Here is a 20,512-nt window from a genome sequence, read left to right on the forward strand (position 1 = left end):
TGTCAGAATTCAATAGGAGCCTAACAGCATACTGCTTCCTGGCTGGATAGATACAGGTTTGAATTCAGGAAGACAGACACAAACAAATCTAGCAAAGACAATGACTACAAATGTCAGATAGTCAGTCAGAGTAAAGGGAGTTGTGCTGTGACAGGGACACATACATACACAGAGAGAGAAACATGAATTTGTGCCTATTTAACTAGAAGGAAAGGATGCAAAAGGAGGATGTCAACATAAGAGCTACATGGCAGTGAATTGCTGTGCTCATGAAATTCACTGGACTGAAGTTGAAGTGTGTAATAAGCTTTAAAATGTTATTCTGGAAATGTGGAAAGCAGAAAATGAGATTGTAGAGAAATTGCTGACCAGGCCAACTGACAGTTGCTATTTAGGACAGTGTGTAAGAAATGAACTGTGAATGTGATTAGAGTCCCTTGCAATGTTTGCACTGCTTAGCCTAGACATGTCTAATTTCCTCAGAATTCCCCACCTCTACTGTTGTTAAATAAGGCAACTCCCACTTTATTTGTCCAAGAATGGATGGGTGGATTTCCTAGACTTCTCTAGAGCATTCTACATGCAGTTATTGCTTTGTAAAGGGCAGGAACACATACATTCATTGTTCTTTTTTTATTTATTTATCCCGTCTTAGAATAAAGCCTTTTTCCACCAATTCAGTCTGAAAGAGAACTGGCTCCAGCACAAAGGAACCATGAATGAAACAGAGGAAAGTAAGTATGATTTAGAAGCAGTAGAGGAAAAGCTCAGTGCAACACCTCTAAATATTGGTACAAGAATATTTCTACATAAAGGCTTCCCTTAAGGAACACTTTCAATTACAAACTTACAACTTCTGAATAAGAACCTGGAGCTATAAAAGAAGAAAGATCTAATGCAGTGAGAATACAGTTCTGTCTGATGCCTTATGCAGGGCTTCAACTGTAAAATGATGTCTCAGGGGCCCCTTTTTTCCTCTCTTCCCTCCCCCACCCCAACATCTTAGTAATAAAGCAACAAAGAGTCCTGTGGCACCTTACAGACTAACAGACGTATTGGAGCATAAGCTTTCGTGGGTGAATACCCACTTCGAAGCTTTTTACAGATCCAGACTAACACAGCTACAGATACTTAGTAATAAAGGTATGTGACTCACAGGAGTGCTGGCAAGAGATTGGACTTTATTTCTAGGCTTTTGATATGGCTCCAGATTGCAAAAGGTTAACATTCCTGTCACCTGAGGGCTCCTGGCTCCAGTATCCATTGTTATAATCTTCTCCCTCCAAACTCGTTGGAGGTGGAATGCAACACGCCCCTTCACGTTAATATCATCCGTTACAAAATGCACTTTGCCTTCATTGTTGGTAATGCAATAATAAAGTGAAGCATTACACATTGACAGCTTTTTGGGAGTGAGGGAGAGAGGACAATTATATCATGGCTCCTGATTGTTGTGTGAGCTGAAACTAGTGTGTATAGAGACACTAGACCCGTGCTTAAGCAGAGAACACCAGAGTGAAGTCCCTCACTTTATGAAGTCAGTTCCTGCAACATTTTCTAGTCCACAATGATAACTGAAGGCCCAACAACTCTACAAGTTCAACTCAGATCAGAGTATAATTAATGCCCATTTATGGTTATCATAACTGTGCTCTTTAAATATTCAGAGAAGTATTTCCCTGTGGTGCTCTCTAGGGTTGCTTTATAGCTCTCTAGGGTTACCTTATACTACCTAACTTTTGGCTTGACGTTCAGATTTGTTGGGATTTCAGGCCCACAAGACAGCCTCTAAAAATTTCACGGTGAGATCCTCACCCCTGCTCTGGTTCCTTTATGACATATAAAAGGGCCAGAGTGGTATAAAGGGGCCCTCAAAGCCCCATATGCAGATGGAGGAAGATTCCCTTGAAGTAGGAACTGAAGCAGACAGTCATAAGACTTCCACCCTTGGCGTGCCAGAATGTGGCGCTGTGGGCTGGAGAGACATGTCAGGGCTGTGGATGCTGCAGGTAGTGCTGCAGTCCATAGGGCATCCTGGGGAGGCTGCTGTAACTTACACAGACCTCCAGCTCAGTCTAAATTATGCTGGAGGCATCTTCGGCCTGGGGACCAGCCCAGGATCAGAAGAGTATAAAGATGATTTAAAGCTAACTTAGTCCACACCTTACTTCCCTTAGACTATGAGTTCGATTCTGCGCTTCTTAGAGGAAGTGCAGCATGGCATCTCTAGACTTTCAGTGGTTCCATAGCAATAGCAACCACAGATCTGACATACGAGTGGGGAATAGAGTTTGGGCAGGCCATAAAGATGACAGTTCGTGAGTACCTCACATCTAGTGTGGTGCAGATCCATTTATGTATGTTGGTGGAGCACTATACTGTTCTTTATTATGTCCTTGTGATTTTCCAGGGGGAGGAGGAAGGGAAAAATGATGATGTTTGTCTTAAGAGGTTATTGTGCCTGTAGGTCAGGGGTCAGCAACCTTTCAGAAGTGGTGCGCCAAGACTTCATTTATTCACTCTAATTTAAGGTTTTGCGTGCCAATAATACATTTGAACATTTTTAGAAGGTCTCTTTCTATAAGTCTATAATATATAACTAAAACATTTAAAAAACCTTCCATACAACAATAGTTAAGACGCTTAAAATACAGAGCCCCCCGGACCGGTGGCCAGGACCCAGGCAGTGTGAGTGCCACTGAAAATCAGCTCGCGTGCCGCCTTCGGCACATGTGCCATAGGTTGCCTACCCCTGCTGTAGGTCAATGTACAGCAACTGTCAAAGATTACTGTCAAACAGAATAACAGCCAAGGCATTGCCACAGTTTGGTTTCTTAAATTCTTCCACCTCCTAGTAGTATGTGTTCTCATCTATTTATGGACATTTCTTTCTTCCTTTGTGCAGTTTTCTGCCGTGTGTATATAACAGAACATTCCTATGTCAGCATAAAAACTAAAGTATCCACTTCAGCTCAGGAGATACTGAAAATTGTAGCAGAAAAAATCCAGCATGCAGACGAGGACCTGACTCTGGTTACCGTCACATTCTCTGGGGGTAAATAATTTTCACTCATCCTACCTTTTACTGTATCTCATCTATAAAAAGATAGCTGACATTTTAAAGTGCAAGGATGTAACTGTTCCAGTATGGGTCCACAGCTGGATGACCATAGTAACAATAAGGAGCTGCCTACCAGAGAGTTGTTTCCATGACAACAGCTAATTCTTGGGTACAGTAGGTTATTGCATTTCCTCACCAGGATTGGACTGCAAAGGACTTTCAAGTGATTAGAAATATGTTATAAGGTTTTTCCACAGATAAGTCTCCTAGTTTCATATTTAAATGAACTTGGGAAGGTGCTAAGGTCTGATTTGCCTTAAAATGAGGATGAGTAGCATTGTGTGCTAGTGGGATAAGTTATGAATTTTCTGTAATGGGAGGATGAGGGAGGAGTAGAAAATGTGTAAAATGTAGCTATTCGAAGCAACCCAAGTAATATTTTCTCTGATTAAAGGCTGTTGGGATTATCCTAGTTTGTAGCTTCCCCCCCCCTTATTATTTTAGTCTTTCTTGCTTACAAAGAAAGGTTTATTGTCTCTTTCAAGGGAGATCACACAAATTACAGGCTGACACTATTGATCTATTTGACCTGCCTGGCCCTATCATTTCCTTTGGTGTCTGTCAAATCTTAAGATCTTTGGGAAGCTATTTTGCTTTTAGTTATGGCCCTACCAAAATCACGGCCATGAAAAATACGTCATGGACCATGAAATCTGGTCTCCCCCCATGAAATCTATTTTTGTGTGTGTGCACTTTTACCCTATACTATATAGATTTCATGGGGGAGACCAGTGGTTCTCAAATTGGGGGTCCTGACCCAGAAGGGAGGTGCAGGGGGTCACAAGGTTATTTTAGGGGTGTTGCAGTATTGCCACCTTTACTTCTGCACTGCCTTCAGATCTGGGTGTTTGGAGAGCAGTGGCTGTTAGCCGGGCACCCAACTCTGAAGGCAGTGCCCCGCCAGCAGCTGCACAGAAGTAAGGGTGGCAATACCATACCACCCTTATTTCCGTGCTGCTGCCTTCAGAACTGGGTGGCTAGAGAGTGGCAGCTGCTGACTAGAGCCCAGCTCTGCAGGCAGCAGCGCAGAAGTAAGGGTGGCAATACCATACCAGGCCATCCTTCCTCCTGCACTGCTGCTGACGGTGGCTCTGCCTTCAGAACTGGGCTCCCGGCCATCAGCCGCTGCTCTCCAGCTGCCCAGCTCTGAAGGCAGCGCCGCTGCCATCAGCAGCGCAGAAGTAAGGGTAGAAGTACCGCAGCCCCTCACCTACAATAACCTTACAACACCTCCCCCCCAACTCCTTTATGGGTCAAGACCCCTACAATTACAATTACAACATTTTGATTTTTAAAATCCTATGACCGTGAAATTGACCAAAATGCACCGTGAATTTGATAGGGACCTACTTATAGTATCCCTTTGTTACTCTTAGTGAATACAAAGATGGTGATTTAATTAGTTGCATAAAAATAAGAAGCTGGATCTACAAAAGAGGCTAATGAATAGATTTTAAATATATGGGCCAGGTCCTCAGCTGGCATAAATTTGTGTAGCTCCATTGAAGTTGAGGATCTAGTCCTATAATGTACACACCTATATTTACTTTTGAATAAATCTAAAATGGATAAATACAATAAATTATACATTTATCTGATTCAAAACATAAGGTCAAATTCTCTTACCCCCGTGCAGATCCCAAACAAACAAACTTTGTGCAGGGTACCCATGTGGGTGATGAGGGGCATCCTGCCCCAGCAACCCAGAGCCTACGTGAGGAGCAGCCATGCTACCACATTTAAGTGGGAGTTTTGGCCAGCAGATCCATGTAATTTCCAGACATACTTGTCATGCCCCTGCCTGTGCCCTAATGTGCCTGCAGTGCCTTCTTAGAACTGCCAAACAATGGTTCTGCTGCTTTTCAGGTCTTGTGCATCTGTGTAACTAGGAGGCAGGATTCACTGCTAAATAGTAATGGTGATAACTTCATTGCTAGCTTTGATAGCTAAAGAAAACCAGCAATTCATAAATACTGAAACATGGTATTATCTAATGGCCTATATATGCTGGTTTCTAGAGAAAGCACTAAAATAATAATCACTACTACTTGTCTGTTAAATTTCAAAACTAATTAAAAACCAACAACAATAGGAATGTCACTTGTTCATTAACATTTGTAAGCCACAAATTGTTACCTCTTCTCCTTGATTAATTCATTCAGTGCTATCAAAACTAAGGTGTCCTGATTGTGTTATACTATCAGTAGCATAACTCCCACGTATTTCCCTTTTCTGGTTGTAATAACATTTGCATGAGTTAGAGATCTGCTGCATCTTTTGTTTGTGTTAGCAATGTAAACATTAAAGATGTAATTTTTATTAAACCAGTTGATTGAATAAACTAGGATGTTTTCATTCAAAAGAATTTCAAAATTTTTTTACTCCTTGTAAACAGTGGTTCAAATGTAAATGTATCATTTACTACTAAGGAGCTGAAAGCACTTGTGCAGATGGCATAGACCTGAATAATTCAGCTTCATGGACATCTTGTTTTGATTGTATTTACTGTACGCCACATAGACAGTGGTATCTCAAGCCTGATGGATAAAGGGGAACAGGTTGAGTAAATCATTAAATACTATATACAATACTTGGTTACAATTGCTAACGCAAACTTTCCTTTAGGCATTTGTTTGCATGTGGAACTTGTTGTTTATGTATCATGTAATCTTCTGAAGCTTCTGACTTTTTTTTAATATATCTATTTTAAAGAAAAACATGAACTACAACCAAATGACCTGGCTATCTCAAAATCTCTCGAAGCAACCAGTCGTATGTTTGTCTACAGAAAAGATCTGACTGATACTTTGGTAAGACTGTATGATCTAAAGCTGTATAATGGTTGATTTGTCTGATTCCAAGTCTAAACTTAGTGGTTTTTCAATGATGATGATACTTTTCAATGTACAATTTATTTTTCCAATTTCCTTAATAAAACTTGTCTGGACTAATTTGCAGAAAGGCAGCTGTAGCATAAATAACCGCCAAAGGCTCTTTCTGTAATTTATTGTGCTAATTTTGCCTTTTAAAATAAATGTTCCTGAATTTGAGGGTCTTTACTAAACAGCAGTGGAATTAATGTGTCAAATAGGCTAAAGCTTTTATACCCATTTATAGGGTTTGGTCAACTCATTGACATTTGTTAAAAGAGAAAAATTAAAAGTCAAATAGTGCTTGGTCCCTGTGCAGAGATGGAAATGGGATGAGGATGGAGAGAGCCAATGTAAGGAGCCTTATTTCCTTGTGCCTCTCAGCCACTTTGTAGGGCCAATGCATAATAGCATTTTTCATGCTCTGCTGAGTTCAGCATCTGTTCCTCCCTAGGATGGCTACTGCACAAAAAGGCTCATGTCAGACAGGGGAACTAGGGAGACCCGCAGAGTGAACTATGCTCCAAGGTGCAGTCCCTCTCAAAGTATCTCTTGGGGTGGTGCTACTATACACCACCTGCAATGTAGACCAGCACCTGTCAGGCGCAGTTAGATCCTCAATAAATGAACTTTTCAACAATCTTCTGCCAACATTACAGCTGTGTAGAAACAAGTATATGAGTATTCCAACTGCTATGGTACATTATCAGTATAATTAGACTTCATAAATTTGCCTTATGCAAGAGAAATGTCTAGTTGCATTTTATTGGATGAGTGTGTCCTAAGAGCTGACATGCTGTTATAATGTATCATCCACATTGTTTGCAGACTAGTATCCACCTTTAAAAAAATGTTGTTAATAGCAAAACATTCCCAGCAAGCGATAAGCAATCTAGTTTCATTAGCTACAGAGAGTTTTGTGGAAGGTTTTAAATTTTATTTTGTATCTGTCAAAAAAAGCACTAAAATGGTGGCTCAACTGATCAAAATCAGCTTTCATCTGGGCAGATGACACGTGCCAAATTTCAGACTGATGACATAAAAAACTAGAGAAACCTTTTTGAAAATCAAATTTACAATAGAAATGGCAAATGATCCTTAACTCCAGTGGTATTAATGAGTTCCACAGTAATATGCTATGTAATTTTTGTGAATTAGGCCTCACATTTTTTTTATTGCTGCCTGACAATTGCATTCAAAGTAAGCCATTTTTCATCACAAAATTGATGGTTTTATGTAACTTGTAAATGTGCATTCTGGGCTGCAGGTACATTATATGTATAGTCTGTACTATAAATCTGGTCTGTTTCCCTACTGGAACTCACCATAACATTGTCTTTATTTTGAATACAAAACTTGTTGGAGCATTATTTCTGATAACAGGCCATAGTGATTTCAAGGATTTCACTTTCATTATGCTGTCTGCCTGGTCAGTGTTTTACAATCAGGTTTTAGAGATGGGGGGCCTAATCATAGATCGATTATTAGGGTTGGAAGGGACCTCAAGAGATCATCTAGTACAACCCCCCTGCTCAAAGCAGAACCAATCCCCAAATGGCCCCCTGAAGGATTGAACTCACAACCCTGGGTTTAGCAGGCCAATGCTCAAACCACTGAGCTATCCCTTCTCCTAATGCAATAAGAATACATTGATCACATTCTCCTGTTTGTTAAAAAGGCTGTAACTCATTGAAGGTGAACAGTGTGATGAAAAACTTAAGTGCACTCAGGGAAGATTACTTTTTCAATGTTGGGTTTTTACTTCAGTGCAGTAGCTAATTCAGGGCGGAATATCTGGGAATTGCTCAGGATGCTTTTGTTTCTGTCCATTGACTTAGAATCCATATGCTGAAAATGAGGAATCACTGCAAAGGTCTGTGAGAATTTCGGGAATTAACACCTGGGATCTTGCCTTAGAATTAACGTACTTTGATTGGAGTCTCTTCAATTCAATTCACGAGGTAAGAAGCAATAGCTTTAGTGTTACTGTATCACTAATTGTCCAATTTGTTGTGGGTTTTTTTAATCAAAGGTACAAATATGGGTAAAATAAGTCATTAAAAGTTAGAATATAGGCTACAAATGGGAAAAAGAATGTATCATTTAAAATTCATGCTGAAAGGTCTACTCTGTTGTTCATGCAGAGGAAACTGATGCAACATCATATCATTGTCATGATTTTGCAATGTCCTGATGTTGCATCATCATGTTTACGTTGGAACATAAGTATCACAACATTACAGTGCATCAGTATCATATTTAATGCAACAACACTGGGTGGTGAGAATATCGCATACCGTATTTTTCCGTGTATAAGACTATACTTTTTCCTAAAATCCTTAGACTAAAAATTGAGGGTAGTCTTATACACGGAAGTAAGCCCCCTGTTCCCTGCCTTCTGACCCCCCCAACCCCTATCCACCCCCCCACCCCTGAACTCCCCTGCCCTCTCTCCAACACCCCCTCCCTGCCCCCTTACCGCGCTGCCTGCACGTGGCTGGATCTGGCGAAGCGGGACCGGGGAAGCGGGGCCGGGCGGCCGTGGACGGGGACCCGGAGCCGGGCAGCCAAAGAAGCGGGGACGGGGAAGCGGGGACGGGCGGGCGGCCGGCCGGCCGGCGAAGCGGGGACGGGGAAGCGGGGACGGGCGGGCGGCCGGCTGGCCGGCGAAGCGGGGACGGGGAAGCGGGGACGGGCGGGTGGGCGGCCGGCGAAGCGGGGACGGGGAAGCGGGGACGGGCGGGTGGGCGGCCGGCCGGCCGGCGAAGCGGGGACGGCCGGCCGGGGACGCGGGGGGGCGGGCGGCTGGGGAGCGGGCGGCTGGGGACACGGTGGGTCGGGGACGCGGGGGCCGGGGGGCGGGCGGCTGGGGACGCAGGGCTGGGCGGCCGGTGCGCGGGCGGCTGGGGACGCGGGGAGCTGGGCGGCTGGGGCCGGGGGGCTGGGGAGCCGGGCGGCCGGGACGCGGGGAGCCGGGCGGCCGGGGACGCGGGGAGCTGGGGGGCCGGGGGGCTGGGGAGCCGGGCGGCCGGGGACGCGGGGCTGGGGAGCCGGGCGGCCAGGGACGCGGGGCCAGGGCAGGAGTCGCGCAGCCGGGGAGGGATGCGGCAGGAGCCGGGCAGGGCCGCCGCCGGAGACCAGCCGGGGCGCATGGCCCTCCTCGGCCCCTCTACCCCTACCTCGGCGTTCTCTTCCTGTGCCTGAGCGGCAAAGTCGGGGGGGGGGGCAGCTGAAGCGCGGCTGGAGCGGCAAAGAAAACAAAACACCTGAATTTGGAGTTAGAAAAGTTGGGGGCGTCTTATACATGGGGGCGTCTTATACACGGAAAAATACGGTAAGCCCCAGAAGATGTTTTGGCAACCTTTGATAGCCTGTAAATCTGTTCAGGTAAAGTTGATGCCCCAACATAGGGAAGTTGTACGCATCTTGTTTTTTCTTTGATCATATGTGAAATTTTAAATTTGTATTGTTTTATATCTGAAAATAGAAAAGTAAGAAGAGTCTGTCTTTTGCACGTAGTAATATTTCAGTAAACTTAAGACTTTTTGATTGAGATCATAAAAGCCATACAATATGGGGGGGGTGTGTATACACACCCACATCTCCTGTGGAAGGGACTCCATTAATTTGTATCAAGTTATCACTTTAAGCACAATGTAACCTGTGATTTTAGCAAAGCCACTAGATGCCAACCTAGTGTGGAGGACTTTAAACTAGGTTCAGAGGGGGCAAGTGCCAAAAGTCCACAAGTAAGCATAAAAAAGGGCTAGATGGCTGGGGTGGTAGTGGAGGAACATGGAAAATTACTATAGAGTCATAGGTCTTATTATCTATCCCTTTCCTAATGATTCCTAACATTCTGTTCGCTTTTTTGACTGCCACTGCACATTGAGCAGATGTGGATAGTTCTCTGAAAACAATGACTCCGAGATCTCTTTCTTAAGTGGTAACAGCTAAGTTAGACCCCATCATTTTATATGTATAGTTGGGGTTATGTTTTCCAATGTGCATTACTTTGCATTTATCAACATTGAATTTCATCTGCCATTTTGTTGCCTAGTCACCCAGTTTTGTGAGATCCCTTTGTAACTCTTTGCAGTTTGCGTTGGGCTTAACTATCTTGAGTAGTTTTGTATCATATGCAAATTTTACCATCTCATCTCCTTCCTCACCTCAAACCTTTTTGATGGTATAGTGAAACACTTCCTCCCTTTCCCCCCCCCCCGCCTGTTCTTTCTGAACAAGCTATATCCCTCTATACCAATATCCCAGGCATGAGACTTATCCCACCAAGTCTCTGTAATGTCAATTAAGTCATAATTTAGGTCATGGACTAATAAAGAGGAAGAACTGGAAGTATTTCCCATACTCCTTGTATTTGTATATATACATTAAGATGATGGGCAGATTCCCCTACTGAACATAAGAACGGCCATACTGGGTCAGACCAAAGGTCCATCCAGCCCAGTATCCTGTCTACCGACAGTGGCCAATGGCAGGTGCTTCAGAGTGAATTAACAGAACAGGTAATCATCAAGTGTTCCATCCCCTATTGCCCATTACCAGCTTCTAGCAAACAGAGGCGAGGGACACCATCCCTGCCTATCTTGGCTAATAGCCATTGATGGACTATTCATGAATTTATCTAGTTCTTTTTTGAACCCTGTTATAGTCTTGGCCTCCACAACATCCTCTGGCAAGGAGTTCCACAGGTTGACAGTGCATTGCGTAAAGAAATACTTCCTTTTGTTGTTTTAAACCTGCCGCCTATTAATTTAATTTGGTGACCCCTAGTTCTTATGCTATGAGGAGTACATAACAATTCCTTATTTACTTTCTTGACACCAGTCATGATTTTATAGACCTCTGTCATATCCCCCCTTAGTCATCTCATTTTCAAGCTGAAAAGTCCCAATCTTATTAATCTCTCCTCATATGGAAGCTGTTCCATGCCCCTAATCATTTTTGTTGCCCTTTTCTGTACCTTTTCCAATTCCAATATATCTTTTTTGAAATGGAGTGACCATATCTGCACACAGTGTTCAAGATGCCATGGATTTGTATAAAGGCAATATGATATTTTTCTGTCTTATGGTCTGTGTTTAATTGGTCCTGCTCAGTACAGGGGGCTGGACTTGATGACTTCTTGGGGTCCCTTCCAGCCCAACATTTATGAAATTCTAAAATGGCACAACCATTTAAGGCCCACTCTAGTGCCCCATGTGCCTTTCCACTGACTTTAATGGGCATTGCAATGGGCCTTCTAAAGCATAGTCCTGAGAAACCTAGAAATCTCATGGGAATAAGGTGGATGGAGGGAATAGGGCCAGTGCAACAGAAATGTCAAAATCAAAATAGTAGTGAATCATCAACTGAAAAAAATGTGATGCCCCATTGAGAATAAGGGGAAGAATGTGACCTCTTCCATGCCTTTCATCTTAGATCTGTTCTCTGAGCTTTTCTATAAGTTCCATTTAGAAACTTAGAAGTTCTATTTAGAAACTTTAAAACTACAGATGGGTGAACTTGTTCAGAAAAAAAAAGCCTTCCCCTTGCTCCCTGAAGCATTAGCTATTTTCAGAACCAAATCTGAAATGAACTTCTTTTAAGGCTCTGGGATGTTCAGATATGGGTTGTTTTTTAGACTGGAGCTAGTAATGATGAAATGTGTAGAGAGAGAGACTATTCTTGTCCTATTTCCAGACCAGAAGTAGAGCTGCAGAAAATCTCATAAAAACACTTATTGCAAGATTTCCAACCCACATGCAAACTCAAGGGGTTCCAATAAGCCTCTAAACTCCAAATCAGAACTTTGAACCATTTGAGATTAACTCATCACTGATTCAGACACCCCTTATAAATAGCAATGATTTCTTACCTAATCTAATTTTTAAAAATATATTAAATTTTAGATCATTTTAACTTTATTTACAGTTTTTAAAAGCCCTACTAATACAATAATTGTGTTCCAGCAAGAGCTGATATACTTCACCTTCAGCAGACAGGGCAGTGGTGAAAACACTGTGAATCTTAGTCTTCTGCTTCAAAGATGCAACGAAGTACAACTCTGGGTGGCCACAGAGATACTCCTCTGCAGTCAGCTCTGTAAACGTGTACAGCTAGTGAAAAAATTCATCAAGATTGCTGCCCAGTAAGTAACTAAAGTTGAAACTGGAATCCTTCAGTGAACATCTTTTATCTTTTCATTTGTGGGGGAGAGAGACAAAGTGATGAAAGGGAATTTGTTGTTATCCCTTGTCTTTAAATGTTTAGTAAGTGTGATGTACACATAAAATGGTCTATAAATAACAATATTAACAAACCCTGGCAAAACCCAGGCATAATGCAGCTGTATGGCTGTCCTTTGTATCAAACAATGATGTCATGGCCTCTTGTGTGTTCTCTTGTGGCTGTGTAGTTTGATCCATGAAGATCAAAGTCACAAGCAAATTTCACATAGGAATGCACAAGCTCCCACTAAAGACTTGGCATGAGATTTGGCCACTTTTTCAGTCAGTTTTCCATCTCTGTCTTTCTCAAAGTGTTTACAACCTTCCTTGATAGTTGCTCTCCATTCAAGTCTTCCTCTTCAGCTCAGCCAATGCACTTACAACGTAACCTGCAAAATTCAAGCTATTTCATTAATGTCTTTTGATGAGACCACCAAACTCATTTGCAACGTTAACCTTAAGCCCATACCTCCAGAGATGAGACTACTCCAGACTGAGCTATTGCACAGTCTGCTCCTCTTGAGTGCGCTTAATTTAACTAAATTGTTACATCATTTAGTTACATTTGCCAAATTTTAACTGAGAATACTGGATGGGCAATTCCTGCTCCATTACTAACATTATTCGCCTTTGCTGTATGCTTGTGGAACATAATACAAGTAAATACTGTACACGGAGAGTTCATTTCTCTTTAATCATGACTGTTTTAGCAACCAAGGGAATGAAGCTATAGAAACAAATGCAGCCATTCTCCTCACCTCTATCATACATTTGTTGGTCTGCTGCAGTATGTGAATATTCATGTTCATAGAAAATGTATAATTTGTTCCCACATCTATCCCTTTGCCGATTGACTTGATTTAATTTGTTCCAAGAGAGGCAATTATATACAGAAGGCCATTGTCTGCTGAACCAGTGTCTTTGGTGAAGTGCATTCCGTTAATCTAATACAATGTACTTACAAATGCAATTTGTTTTGGTTTGCAAGTTTTGTGCTATCCAGCAATGCATTCATTTCCAGGCTTATCAATTCCTAACTTTGTTCTTATTCTGTCTGAAAGGATTGATTTCATGTGACTCACTGGCTTCCCTGGTAACACTAATTTGTATTTCTAGAAGAGTTTCATTGCTGTTTCCCATGATAGGGATATATATGCCCCTAGAGTCAGAGGTTGCTATGTCTGAGTTAATTCCATCTCTTTTAGTGGAATGTGAAATTAAAGTTGCAGAAACCAAATTTGGTAACTGGAAAATAGAAGAGGGCATTTTATATTTGCATTATTGATGTGCTCATCATTGTAGTATCGAGGAACCAAAATATAGATGCAGATTTAGATGAGCTTGTAGTTCATTCAAATGCTGCTCTACTCAGAAAAGTGACTCTCAAAAAGCAGCATTGTAGGGTTCCATTTTTATTGTATCTAACTGACTCTCAGAACAAATTGGTGCATGGGGAATGTTTGGGGTATGGTAGGGAGGGGAGTGGCTTGAGCTCAATATGTTCAGGCTGCTCTAACTCTTACCAGGGCAGAGAGTTAGAGAGCCATAACCAGCTCTCTGATTGCCCTCTGTTCTGCTGCTCCCAGATGCTGGATGTAGCAGAAAATCTGACCTAACATCTCCCTGAGATCCAGCTGAGTCAATGTAGGGCCATAACTTAAATCCCTGTGTTTGGCGCTCTTACACTGCATTGATGAGTTCCCTAGAAATACCCAAAATAGATGAACAGGAGAATTTTATTTTAATGTAGAAAAATGCAAAAAGCAGAGAGAATGTTGTAAGAACATTGATACCTACACTTTTACAAATTAGAAATTCTACCCAAAAAATTAATGTTAACAAAGAAAGAAGGAACCACTACTCTGGTTATACCGGAGAATTGTAGAAGCAATATTTAAGGAGAGTAGGTGAAGTAAAGGGAATTATTGGTCAATTAGTCTAATATAGATGCCAGGTTATTTCCTTGAGGAAATAAATCTGTATGCTCTTGATATGAGAGAGCTAGACAGGTAAGCATGCATTTGGAAAAAACAGATGATGACAATTGGATATAATTACAAGTTTGGTAAGCAAAATAGTTCAGTGGACATAAACTCTTATCCAAAATTCATTAAAGTCAATGGAAGATTTGTAAAAACCAATAGCATGAGATATTTCATGCCATGAAGAGTTTAAGGCCAATCTAAGGCTTGGATCATGCAAACACATAGGGTACGTCTACACAGCTGTAACAGATCTGTTGGCCCAGGTTAGCTGACTCAGGCTCACAGGGTTCAGGTTGTGGGGGCTATAAAATTGCAGCGTATACATTCAGGTTCAGGCTGCAGCCTGAGCTCTGAGACCCCTAAGGGTATGGCTACACTGCAATGTAAGACCAGGGCTAGTAGACTTGAGTTAGCAGGCTCTGGGTTTGTTAATCTAGGGCTTGAATGTCTAACTCCAGGTTAGGAATTGTTGAACCCTGGGTTCCAACCTTGGGCTCCAGTGTCTATTCTGCTAAGTAGGCCCAACTCCAACCACCCATATCCCAGACTTCCTAGTTCCCTCTCAAAATGTGGTCACTCTAGCCCTTTGTGGTACAGTGTGCGAAATTCTCCACCAAACTTGACTGTCCACAGGACAAAAAAAAGTCTGCTTGTGCAATTGTGGAATACACTTGGCAGACTCCCAGAGCACTAGTCCTGTGGGGTGGCCTTTACACTGCAAAGCAGTAGGACTTGAACCATGGGTCCTGGCTTGACTCAGGCTCAGAACCTCCACCCTGTGTGGTCCTATTACCCTGGGTCTGATCTCTGGGTTAGCATGACTTGTGTGTGCAAGAAACGGGGATTAATCTTGAGCCTGAATTCAAACCCTGACCTTACATTGCAATGTAGACATACCTTTAGGCACGTACTTAACGTTACTTAAATGAGTAATCCCACTGAGGACAGTGGGACTGCTCATATGCTTAATGTTAATTTTAAGACACAATCCCAGCATATCTAAATTTTTATAGTTGAACTTCAGATACAGTCTTGCTTGAGAATCTGCTTGAGAAAGTGGAATGATACTGTTTGGATAGCATGCTATAGTTTGTGATTACATATTTGCCAATGGGATAAAAGTAAATAGGGAATAATCATATATAAGAACATAAGAACAGCCATACTGGGTCAGACCAAAGGTCCATCAAGCCCAGTATCCTGTCCTTTGACAGTGGCCAATAGCAGATGCTTCAAGGGGAATGAACTGACAGGTTATCATCAAGTGATCCATGCCCTGTCACCCAAGCCCAGCTTCTGGCAAACAGAGGCTAGGGACACCATTCCTGCCCATCCTGGCTAATAACCATTGATGGACCTATCTTCCATGAATCTATCTAGCTCCCTTTTGAACCCCGTTTTAGTATTGCCTTCACAACACCCTCTAGCAAGGAGTTCCAGAGGTCTACAGTGCGTTGTGTGAAACAATACTTTCTTGTGTTTGTTTTAACCTGCTACCTATTAATTTCATTTGGTGGCCCCTTGTTCTTGTATTATGAGAAGGAGTAAATAACACTTCCTTATTTACTTTCTCTACACCAGTCATGATTTTATAGATCTGTCATATCCCCCTTTAGTCGCCTCTTTTCCAAGCTGAAAAGTCCCAGTCTTATTAATCTCTCCTTCAATAGTAAAACATGAAATTAGAGAAGTATCCAGCAGAATTTCACAGTTATCAGTAATAGGGACCAGTATTAACTAATAATTAATCCAGAGAGATATGTAAATTGAACATTAGCAGACCATAACAAATTATGAGGGACTGCAAATACGTTGGAGGGTAGAGAGAAAATACAGAATGACCTAAAGAGTTTAGTGTTATGTGCAAACAACAATAAGGAGAGATTTAATTTAGATAAATGCAGAGTAATACAACTAGGGAATACTAATACAAACCCAAAGAAATATACAAGAGATTGTTTAAGAGCAGCATTGTGGAGGAGGTCCTTGCGTGATAATAGATGACAATTTAAAGGCAAGGTCAAGGTGTGATGTTGCAAAGAATACATCTGATGCAGGATTTACGTTTATAGAGGAGTAGCAAATGAGAGAATAGAAAAGTAAACGTAGAAACTGCCCCCCCCCCCCGAGGCATTTCATTGGCCAGGCTAGAATTCAAGTACTGTGTACAGTTTTCTATTTTTTTCAGTGTGGGGGTGGAGTGTGGAGTGGGGAGTTGATAAATTATGACAAAGAAGAACAACAAATCTGAAAAAAGGATTGCAGGCCTTAACTGTGAAGAGAAATGTAGGGAAATGAATATGTATAACTTATAGAAAAGATGATAAAGGAGGGTGAAAATATTTATATAACAACACAATAGAGGGCAAGGAATCATTCTGAGAGGTAAAGAACAGGTAATCATTTTAGTGTAGAGGACAATCTTGTATTAGTGCAGGAAAGTTGGACTTGATAACCTGGGATATCTTTCTATCCCAGGTTATCTATTATTCTCTGAGAACAGGAAATTAGAGTGTAATGTCCATTTTCTAAAAAATATTATTGTTCTACAGCTGCAAAGCCCAAAGAAACCTGAACTCATTCTTTGCCATTGTTATGGGTCTCAACACTGCATCTGTCAGCCGGCTGTCTCAAACCTGGGAGGTAAGCCATGTCTCTGTATCTTTTCAATCTTGTCAAAACTATATTTTGTACAAGGTTTTGATGGTGTTTTTTTTTAAAAAAAATACTAGCTCTACATGCTGAAATCAAGTGTGAGGAAAATGGTGGTAGTGGCGGGGGGTGTCAGTATATAGATGTCTACATTACCTGTAAATGCAGACCATCTGAGAATACAAAATTTATTCTTGCAAAAGTTTTAAATAAGGATAAAGCAAAGAAAGGTCTCCAAGATCAGATGAGTTATCCATAAAGGTCCAGAAATTATTAGTAGTACAGTTTTGAACTATAGTGGAGAACACTAGTTAAATTTAAGTAAGGAATGGATTCCAAAGAAACAGAATCATTACATATGGAAGAGGTTTCATTTAAAATTTTACATAATAAGAAGAGACCCTCATAAGGGTAACTCTTGATTAAACTCTTGCCCAGCTGTTTATTTTGAGCAACAAGTTTAGGAAACAGGAAATGAATAAGTAACATATTTAAAAACCTAGATTAATGGTTAAAGAAGCTACAAGTTGCCAAACAGAGGAGGGGATATTAAGAGGGGGATTCCACTAGGATCTGTGTTTATACTGCTACTGTTTCCATCAAAATAAATTGCTGAGTGGTAATACCAGCAAACTAATTATATTTGCTGATGACCCAAAATCAGGGAAGTATTGACTGGTATTACAGAATAAACCACAAGCAGGCGATAATCCAAAGGATTTGAATCTGTAATGCAAACAAGAATAAAGTGCCTCCAATGGATGCTATCAAAAATACCCTCAAGCACAACAAGCAGAATTCAAACAGCAGAAAGGGGCTTATACTCCGCCATATTAAGACGGAAGTCATCCCCTCCCATACAAAATAACATGGAAAGAAAAATGAACTGCATATGTCAATGACTAATGCTGTGGTGAAACGAGCCAACAATTCCCAATATGGGGAGGAGCTTGTGGGAGCCCAGAAAGGGTAGGAACCAGTAAATGATTGGTTGGCTCAAAATCTTCAGAGAAATCTGCAAATCTTGGGGCATCTGTCTGCACAGAAAGCGAGCCCCTCTGCATTACTTCCTAAACCACCCTCCATAGCAGCAGTGCTGCTCACTCGGGAGCTAAGCTACCATTGCCTACCTGTTGGGGCCTGCCTCCATCCCACTCTTTGAGGGAGTAGGGTAAAAAGGTGTGGACTGGGAGTAAATACTGTAGAAAAGGTACCTGCATGTCTACTCTGGAGCAGCAGAACTGCAGCAGTTTGGCTGCTTTTGGAATGTGTTCTGTGCCGCTGATGTATTTCAGCCTCTAAGAATAAAATGTGGTGTTTATCTGAACAATTACAGTACTTATCAGTGGATCAACAATGGATAAAGTGTCTTTCTTATACACTGTGTGTGTGCATGTGAATAAATATAATAAAATACACACACGCAGTTTTTTCTTTTTGAAATGGCTGTAGCCACAGTTGTTTGCTTGGCATTCTTTAAATTTGCAAAAATGTACTACAGAAAAATTTCAAAATCCAAAAGCTTGTATGCATCAGTAATTTGAATTCTAGGAAATAGAGAGCAATGCTTATAAATTAATCATTATTACTTATATATGCAAATTAAGTCACCTAAATTCAAGCAACCAGTTGTACACCAACCTATGCTGAATATGCACTTGCATTCTTAAATAGATGGCTGCATTCCCAGGCATGCCCTACTATTTTTGTGCTCAATATACAGTGTTTTAAGGCATCTAACTTCCTCTGGTTGAAGATGTTAAAATCTGTGCAAGTACAATTCCACATGCAGCTCTTTAGGTGTGCAGTTGCTAGTGTTTTAATTATACAGCACAGGTAAATCTTTTAAAAATTGAGGGTATAATCCTGCAAAAATGTACTTGTATGAGTAGTCTCAGTGGGCCTGATTCTCCTCCCAGTTACATTAATGTATATCAGGAGTAACTGAGGTTAGTGTGAGACATGAATCTGGCCCATTGACTTGTAGGATTGAACCCTGAGCCCATAATTTAGGAAAAGAGTTAGTCGATTATTGAAATTGCATCTGAATTACTGAATATCTAAATTTTCAGCCTGTGGTGTTGTTTCCATCTTCACAAATGTATTAAGACAAATGGGGCAGACATGGAAGTTAGTGAGGAAGATGAAAACAGATGTTCAGAAGCAATTTTCATAAAAGAATCATGAATGTGTGGAATCTCAAAAGGCAAGGCTGCTAAATCTAATAGACTGGTATTGCTCTAAACATTATTCATAACTGGGGATTTTAGTACTGGGAAAAGAATGATAATTGACTGGGGAAGTGGCTTGGTGCTATTTGTCAGAGGGGTAGCCGTGTTAGTCTGGTTCTGTAAAAGCAGCAAAGAATCCTGTGGCACCTTATAGACTAACAGACATTTTGCAGCATGAGCTTTCGTGGGTGAATACCCACTTCTTCGGATGCATCCGAAGAATGCATTCTTGCATCCGAAGAAGTGGGTATTCACCCACGAAAGCTCATGCTGCAAAACGTCTGTTAGTCTATAAGGTGCCACAGGATTCCTTGGTGCTATTTGACACTTTAAACATGACAGACAATCTCAGAAAGAAAACTGTATTTTTCTGCATATTTGATTTCTTTAATCCCATTTCCTTTTTTTCCTCCACGTCAGAAAATCCCTGGGAAGTTTAAGAAACTGTTCACCGAACTTGAAAGTTTGACAGTAAGTACAGAGCTAGTGCCAGAAAAAATTAGCTCCCCAGTTGTGCCCCCTCTAACTTATTTCCGGTGGAACTGACTGCCATTGTCTAAAGTTGAGATTGCCTTTCTCTGATCATGGTTTGCCACAGACCGTACACATCTCAGTAGTGCTGCAGTGGTCTCAAAAAAGAGTAAACACACTCATTCTCATGGACTTTGCACAGGGGGAAAATAAAGACCCAAAGTCTGTGCTTGGGTTTCCTGGTATAAATCTGGAAGTAATTCCATTGCCATGGTAGCTAATCACCAGTTTCTTGCTACCCAACAAAAGATGCTCAGAATCTATCTTTTATAAAAACAAAACAAAAAAGTCTGTAGAAAGAGAGAATAGGCATGAAAAAGGGGGGGCAAATCAAAAATTTAGAGCCAGACTTTGCCTCCCTTACTTGTGTTGTGAGATACTACTCAGCATGAGTATTTCCTTTGCCTCCCTGAGGCTAGCAAGGTTACCACTGAATTGAGTAAAGATGGCAAAATCTGCCCCTTAATGATTGATTGTTTCATTTTTACATAATTATCACAATTGGAATTCTTATACAATAATTACATGGCCTCAAGTTAGAAATGTTTACAAAAAACATTTAATAGTATGTACCAATTTAGAGTTTTAGAATTACAGTACTTACATTGCATAGAACTGCTCAGCTGCCTTCTATTATTTTTTTCTTTAAGATGTCTGATATGTGTTGTATTGTTTAATGAGTTAATTTTTCACTGGAAAAATGGCACTTTTTAGGACAGATTCTGTTAGATATTAAGATGACGGGATAGTGCTAATAGAGATTATGTGGGGAAATTACAGAAAAGTCAAATGGTGAATTTCTCATATAGCTATCTTCTATTCTGGAACCATTTCATGTATAGGAATATAATCATTTCTATTTCCTTCATTGTTTACATTTCCTATTCAGTTT

General features: G+C 41.2%; 1 protein-coding gene across 3 annotated transcripts in view; it reads left to right on the plus strand.

Annotated features, from left to right (window-relative positions):
- RAPGEF5 (Rap guanine nucleotide exchange factor 5) overlaps positions 1-20,512 on the plus strand; it is a 231,490-nt gene that overhangs the window by 192,776 nt on the left and 18,202 nt on the right. For all 3 annotated transcript variants that reach the window (XM_045007954.1, XM_045007955.1, XM_045007953.1), the window contains exons 16-22: positions 656-734; positions 2,906-3,055; positions 5,834-5,931; positions 7,830-7,952; positions 11,964-12,142; positions 16,759-16,849; positions 19,510-19,560. In XM_045007954.1, coding sequence (XP_044863889.1) covers positions 656-734; positions 2,906-3,055; positions 5,834-5,931; positions 7,830-7,952; positions 11,964-12,142; positions 16,759-16,849; positions 19,510-19,560 — 771 coding nt within the window. The remainder of the gene's footprint in view (positions 1-655; positions 735-2,905; positions 3,056-5,833; positions 5,932-7,829; positions 7,953-11,963; positions 12,143-16,758; positions 16,850-19,509; positions 19,561-20,512) is intronic.

The sequence above is a fragment of the Mauremys mutica genome, chromosome 2, assembly GCF_020497125.1.
Source record: "Mauremys mutica isolate MM-2020 ecotype Southern chromosome 2, ASM2049712v1, whole genome shotgun sequence".
NCBI classification, from domain to species: Eukaryota; Metazoa; Chordata; order Testudines; family Geoemydidae; genus Mauremys; species Mauremys mutica.